We start from the raw sequence: 7,930 nt of genomic DNA on the forward strand, positions 1-7,930 counted from the left end.
CTTAGTCAGGGAGAAACAGCATAGTTGGAAAATGTTGGACCACCTGAATCCCTGGCTTAGATTTTTGGATGTGATGATTATTAGCTGCCAGTATGAAATACCATGAACTCCTAGGTTATCTTAATTGAACCAAAAGGAACCAATTCCACAGGTTTGCAGAAGGATGCACAAAATTGCTGTCGTTACTGTCTGATAATCTTAAGAAAAGTGTTCTTCTGTCCAAAAAAGGTCATTTTCTCTTTCTGCCAATTTATAAAGTGCTTACAGTGCTTTTAGATAGTCAGAACCTAAAATTAAAGCAAACAACTTTATGAACAACTCACAGCAAATAATTACCTCATTCATAAACAGAAACAAAAAAACTATCAAACTTTGTTCTTGCATAATTTAGCACTTGGAAAAAAATAAGTTAAATTCACTAAACATATTCACACTGCAATAGGTTACAGCATGCCATGTTTCCCTTGCTTTCATTTTGCAGGCTTTTTTTTTTTTTTAATCTTGTTTCCATTCTTTCCACTGTTAAATCACAAAGTAATCTGAATGACAAATTTGTTTTCCTCTTCATTTGAACACAGTGTGAATAAAGCACATTAATTCTCTGGACTGAATGTAATCAGTTTGTATACCTTTCCCCTGTCACTCCTGTTCTTCCATTATGCTATACAGTCAGCTGCCCTTACCCGACTAGAGGAATAAACATTTTCAAAACGTTGCACCACAACAGTGGAATTTCATAATGGTCTAGGTAAAGCTTTCTCTTGATTTCTGCAATCATGATCAGAATTTGTAAGAGACCCAAGAGCAAATAACATTAGCAAAAGCACACTAAATCTTTAATTTTGTCAACATTTCTTGTCCTTCTACTAATCTTCCATTATAGGTGATAAATAGGATATCTAACCATCTAAAGAGTTACAGGTAATTCCTGCCTCAGATGCACTGCCAGTGCAACTCAAGATGCATGTCAGACAAGATTTACTGCACTGAACACAGTTCAAAGAACTAGGGACTGCATCTTAAAAAAGGTTTTAGATTTCCTCCCATCCACCTAGTGAAAGTCAAAGCTTTAAGTAACTAAACTCCCTACAGAACATGTGTAAGCTTTAAGTATTTAATAACAGGACCCATAAACCCAAGGGTCTCACTTCACCCAAACTTTATAGCAGGAAGTGGTACCTATTCTCGTATTTGCATTAAAAATAATAAGAGGTTTTGAGAGAAAGAAGCAGAAACCAGGACTTAGCTCTCCCTCAGTTAAGTGACCCTAACCACAACAAAGACATGCTCGCCTTGTTTCGTCTCTCCTTGCACCCTTCTGGATCATGGAGAGCTTCCAAAAGAGACTGGATAACCAGATGGCTGAAGAGGTGACAGATGGGACTTTGAACCATCAGGTGGAGAATAGAATTAACCAGGACCATCCTACAGAGGAGGAGATTCCTCAAAGAGGAGGAGATTCCTACCTGAAAGTCACCTTGCAAAAAGAAGGCTTTGAACAGGAAAGTAAGCAGCAGTTGCAGTTCTTTAAAAGCAAGGGGTGAGGAGCCAACATGCAGGACAAGATTCAGAGATTTGGCTCCTAATGAAGGAATGTATCACCCTGAGACCCCAAGGAAGGCACTATCATCCCAGGGAGAAACAGATTAAAACCCTCTTCAGCCAAACACTACAGTCTGGCAGTTCAACATCCTCCAATGTGTGATTTTAGAGGGCTCTGAATGGTATTTCAAATCTGTGTAGTCTGCACTACAGTTTAAATTATTTACTGGATCCAGCTTCATGGTTTCAGTAAAAATATTTAAAATGAGTGTTAAATTTCTATGGTATTATTGGAGCCTATATATATCTATCTTCTGCTCACCTTTCTCTTTTTTCCTTAAGTCCATGAGGACTTGTTTCCTCCCAAGAGGCTTTCTGTCTGTTGATTTTGTGAGCACTCTACCACATGAATATTTCAGGATGTAAGTAGTTTCATGCAAGATACTACTTTTGCAGGTCCTGCTAAATCATATTATGAAAAAAACCTGTTACAACACTTGATTTCACAGAGAAAAGCTACATAATCATATTGCCTCTTGTCAAGTGCAATCAATGTGCACTATTTCTTCCTATCTATGATTGTGTTAACACATAGAAATATCCATATTAGTCTTTTCCTGAGTTTATAATGACCTTTTAATTAATATACTAGCTTTTTAAAACTGATTTAAAAAATAATATACTTGAAGTAGATTCTGCAGCTTTTGGGAATCAACTTCAGCATCTCCCTTACTTCTCCCCATTCCTGCCAGGATGCCCTATTTACTCCTCCAATGAGGGTCTGCTATGACCTGGCTGTCATTTGTGGAGTTCAACAAAATCAAAAGTCTACTTCCAATACGCATTTTTTTCATAGTGAGAAACTCCACCTTATTTAAGTGTGTGTGGTTTCTCTCAGCTAATTACAGCTCAGTGTTATTGCTGAAATGACTGCATCAGTACTACAAAAATATTCTACACCAAAAGCATAAGTAGTCAAACAGAAAATATCTTTCCATCCTCCCATCACAAATAATAAAAATACTGTAACATTAATTCAGAGTTAATACACAAAGCACTTACGATACACTAGTAGTAATATCAACTAACCAATTTTCTTTCCTTAGTAATTCCCATGTGAAAATCCATGGGACTAAATCCTCACAATCCACTCACTTTATCATGTCCCCCACACAGCTTTTCCCTTCAGGGAGATCACTCTCATGTAGATGAAAGAAAGCTATTTCTGAGGTTCTGCCTCAAGCCACATGGTAAATTCCAGAATAAAGTACATACAAAGAAAAATCTCAGACACAGGGCAACTTAAGAAAAGGCAGATCCAGCTGTGTGATTAAGAAAGTGTATCTTGTGAATCTCAATAAAAAAAATCAGGTGCCAAAACAACTCAGCCAGGTCAGAATTTACGTAGTTGTCCCTAATCCCAGAAGCAGAATCCTTGCCTTCTAATGGACTCCAGAAGAAAGGAGCATGTTCAGGGAAGAGACTGGAAAGATCATCATTGGTGTCATGTCATTGTTTCATCATTTTGGAAATAGAGAAACTAGAAGGGGAAATGTCTCATTTGAAGTGACCAAGAGGCCTATATTAGACTAGCTGAAGTATATATTGCACCATGGTACTATACTTTATCTGACTAATGTGCTTATGCTGGATTGGGTGTGTCCTGTCCCATTCCCGCTCACGCAGCTAAATGCACATCACTGTGTTCCACTACCAGTAATGCATGAGGAAGTAAAAGAAAAAAATTGTCTACCCGAACACTTAAAGACAAAATAACTGGCACCAGGAGATGTTTAAAATTCCTGTTCCTCTGCTATTTCCACACAATCCCATGTAGGTGAGAGCCAGTCACATCTCAGCCTGTCACATCAACTAGAAGACATGAATAGCTAGGATGAAAAGCTTGAAGAAACATCTCAAGAAAACAAACTTTCCACATCACAACCAGCTGTTCTAATTCCAGTCTTAGAATCAACATCACAAAACCCTCCTTTTTCTGTTTCTCATGCAGAAAAATGGTCACTGCATATGTGCCCATCTGTGTTGAAATGTAATTATTTTTTTTGTTTCAGATGCAAGATTGTGAATCTGAAGAAAAACGTACCACAGATCATGAGATGATTAAGTGCGTGAACCTGTCCTGAAAAACAGAAACTACAGTCTATACCGAATTGGTAGTAAAAACATGTATTCCTTTTTCTTCAGCTTTCTGAAAATTGATTAAGTGATACAACTTACCAGCTATGAAAAATTAATATGCTTTTGATTTTGTAATGTTTTTTCCTAGATATATTATCATCACTATGATACACCTAGTAATGACAACAACAAAAAATACAGTATTACCCGTGACATGAAGAAAAACACAATTATGACTCTCTTGACAAATTTTGCACAACAGGCTAAGTTAGCAACTGTGTTGAGCTTAATTCTGGTTGTTCAAAGAGCTTCTGCACTGATAGTGAGCCCAGGGACACGTACCTATCAAAAGTTTTCAACGTTCCTCTACTAAACAAGACCCTAGCTGAAAAGTTTGCATGCACATCCAAAAAGTCAATCCTTGAACCAAGCTCTTACAAAAAGTCTTACAAAAAGTGCCTGAATAATTATAATAAAATTGAACAGTGAATAAGACAGATAAAAGACTGGAGTCCACTTTCCACCTAAAACCAAAGTTTAAGTCTGGGGACTTAGGCAACAGTTATGATTAATCTACATGAGACAATTATAAAACTTTATCTCTTTTTCAACACAGTATAGTTAAGGCCATATGAAGATCCACACTGAAATAGTTTACTTCAGTTTTTGGGTAGCTCATATTCAGTTAATAATTATTAAATAGCCCTATATTATATACGTACTGTGCCTACTACACTGGATCTTTAATACAGGCAGGCTTGGTGGTTCAGAAATTTATGACAACTCTGAAGTTGTTGAAGTAGTTATCTGTGCACATCTCTGCATCATATCATGTAGACATACTTTGAGTGCTTCAAAAATGTGTAACATCATTACCACTGCTGCTGTTTCTTTGCATTTCTGTAAGGTGAAGAGATCCCAAGCCAGGGTATGGTCCTGATGTAAATACAAGCTGATGTACAAACACAGCTGAACTTTACTCTGAGGCATCTTAAATTATCATGACAGACAATGTTCGGACAACTGAAATGTCCATTCTTGCTTGGCAAGTGTAACAAGAAGTGCATAGCACTAGCTGTGTTGGCAATGGCTTCTGTCTCCTGCAGTGAAAAAGCACAATGCCTGCATGTCATCTTTTTTCTTTTTAAGACTAGGTCTTTGTAGTGTGTTACTAGGTTGAAGTATCAGTATACTGCATGATGTGGCATGGTGAACTTCCTCATTCTGACTGTGTTTACATTTCCATGCAAATTCCTTCCCAGCAAAGAAAAGTGAGAAGTTTTGTGCTACTGTATCAAGAAACTAAGCCTAATCCTCATTTACACTTTGTAGATGAGAGTCAATGCTGGCTCACGAGTTTGGGGAGAGGGAAAAAAAAAACCAAACAAACCAACAAAGAAATACTTGTTTCACTTCTGTTAAACTCACAGGATGGTGCATTTTCATTTAACACTAAATTAAGTAACTCAAGTCCACCAGCTGTCTACTCCAAATTTGACTGTATCTCAGAAGTGGCCAGCTTGCTCTCATTTCCAGGGAAAAACTCTCACCTTCTGATTGCGTGCTTCACACCAAGCGTATCAGACGGTCAGAAGCCTAAACTTCTGAACTAGAGAGAACTGTTGGTGTTGCTTTTTCTTTCCCAAAGTTTATTTTAATGCTTATTCTGCCCAATCATCCTCTGTATCATTCCAGTCCTTGTGATGGGTACTGAACTAACAGACCCTACAAGTTCACAGCGAACAGGTGTTCAGCAGTGCAAAGTCCCGTACAACTTATGTCCGACTGGAGAGGGTGTTTTGCAGGCACTGTCCATCACATTGCTCTGGCAATGCCAGCTCTAGAGGACACTGAATCAAGACCATGAATTTATTTAATTTAAGTCAATGAAAAATGACAAAGACGGACCAAAGCTGGAACTGCTAAGGAGGAAAAACTCCACAACCCATTGCATTGAGCTACCTGGCACTCTGCCTCATTCTGTTGCCTCTGGCTGGAGATTTAAACCACAGTAATACTCTGCCAGAGGACACAGTGCATCCATCCTCATGAAGAAAAATGGAGGAAAGAAAAACATTTGGTTCCCTTGTAGGATTACTGTTTTTAAATAAGAGAAGTATGCCTTTGGATTAAGATACACTAACTTCTCTGTAGCAAAGGTGTTTGAGTTATTTCTTATGGCCTGCCTAGCAGTTTATTACTGAGAAACAGTGACAGAAAGCAGTCAAGAGAAGGGCACTCAGCCCACGGTGGTGAGAAATTCCTCTTAAGAACATTAAATCTTTCTTATTAGGGACTAACCTGCATACTTCTAAATCATCAGACCAGTCATCATACAACACTGGAGGCTTCTGACCAGCTGCAGTCACACTGGGCCCTGACCCAGGAGGTGCTCCATTATCTGGGACTGCCAGAGCATCACTGCCAGAGCCTGCCTCTGCAAAGCAGTCCTTCGAATCTTTATTGTGTCTAAGGAAAGAAGCAGGCTGCTGATCTCTGCGGTAGCTTTTCCTTTTGCTCTTCCCACATTTTCTTGAGGAAATCCTTGCTTCCTGAGACGATGCTGAAGACTGTGATTCCTTAAGCCTTGGAACCCTTCTTCGGCGGTGATTTAAAGTAGGATTCTCAGGGTCAGATACCTCTTGCTTCGTTTTCCCCATTGTCCCCAAGGTGACCAGTTCAACAGCATTATTGCTTGAGGACTCTTCCTGGTTACTGCACGATCTATTGTTCTTTCTCCCTCTCCTGGGCATGCTTGCCTTTTCTCTTGCTCTCCTCCTAGCCTGAGCCCACTGACTGTCATCTGAAGATGATGAAGAATCAGATGCATTCCAGCTGGATCTCGCAGGCTCAGGATGCAATTTACAGTCTTTCCCCTTTCCTTGCTTTTCTGTATGCTCACCATTGTCTCCAGGCTCTCTTTTCCTCCTAAACCTTCGTTTTACTTGTTTCTTACCAGACTCCCTATTAGAAGGGGTCAGCACCATGACAGGGGTTGCATGTTCAAGCTCATCTTCTGACAAATCATGCAAGGCAGTAGATCTAGACAAAGCAGTAAGCAAAGGAAAGGGATGGAAATGGTAAGGGTAGGTGGAAAGAGAGAAATCACAAAAAAAAGGATGAAAATGAGAACATGAATCTTAATAGAAAATCATGAGACTGAAAAGCAAAAACAGAACCAAACCAAAGAGAGATCAAAAGAAAACTATCTATGTAAGTTATGAATAGTGTCAAGCAGAAGCAAGAGCTACATATTATTTAATAAAAACAACTGATGAGTATCAGCCAGATTAGAGTACATTTTTCTCAGCACATACCTACAAATGTCCTGAGTGGAAGGGCAGACAGACAACCGTGACTGACTCCTGGGAGCTGTTCCTGTTGTAGGACTGCTTGCCTGTTGAAATAAGTTAGATAGCTTGGAATCTTTGTCCATGAAATACATTGCAGATATTTTACTGCTTTGCCACATGATTACAAAATTAAAGTAACTGTTGCTGCTGTTCATAGCGCACTGTTGAACACATGCAAGCTCACAAAATACAGGAAGCCTGACCAAAAGCAAAACCTGTTTGTGGAACTAAATATGACTGAAGTGTTTCAGCTCTCATTTGCTCATGACTACTTTTTGTCACTGTTTGAGGAAGCAGCTTTCAACATTTGAATTTTCATTTTGGTTTTGATCTACTGTAACTGTCTGATGGGAAAGGATGTCATTTTTATTTAATGCAATCAAACAACCACGATGATTCATTTCCAAATGCAGTGAAGTGCATTTACATTGGGCTGAGTGATGAGGAACACAAAGCTAACGTATGTTGAGCGGACTGACAGAACAGTGAGAAAATTAAAGAATGTTTTAAAAGGTTTTCAAGGCAATCAGATCTTCTAGAAGAGCTGACAAAAAACCTGATGAGCCTAAGAAGACTAAAGTTCAGGCTGCATCTCTACAGAGCTCATCACATTCTCAAACCAGAGGAGAGATATAAAACACGTTTAGTATGTGACATTTTTCTCATAAAATTGTTGTTACAAATTGCAGACCCAGTTGCTCAATACCTCCACTGAAAACATGTTTTGCTGGTGTTAACAGCAAACCATTTCAATCTGCCTCACAGTCTATGGGCAGCACAGCTGTATGGAACCTAAATTTAAATCCAAGTCTTTGTGAGGATCACTCACGAGGTACGGTATTGTGGGAAGAGGGTTCAATACGAATCATTCTTAAGGCTATGACCCTCCTTTAGCT

General features: G+C 39.0%; 1 protein-coding gene across 1 annotated transcript in view; it reads right to left on the reverse strand.

The window, feature by feature from the left end:
• MARCHF1 (membrane associated ring-CH-type finger 1) overlaps positions 1-7,189 on the reverse strand; it is a 37,097-nt gene extending 29,908 nt beyond the window's left edge. Inside the window, exon 1 of the mRNA XM_035894471.1 lies at positions 6,999-7,189. Within this exon, the coding sequence (XP_035750364.1) occupies positions 6,999-7,189 (191 nt within the window). The remainder of the gene's footprint in view (positions 1-6,998) is intronic.
• Between the last annotated feature and the right edge of the window lie 741 nt (positions 7,190-7,930).

The sequence above is a fragment of the Egretta garzetta genome, unplaced genomic scaffold (assembly GCF_000687185.1).
Source record: "Egretta garzetta isolate BGI_Z169 unplaced genomic scaffold, ASM68718v1 scaffold1145, whole genome shotgun sequence".
Lineage (NCBI taxonomy): Eukaryota > Metazoa > Chordata > Aves > Pelecaniformes > Ardeidae > Egretta > Egretta garzetta.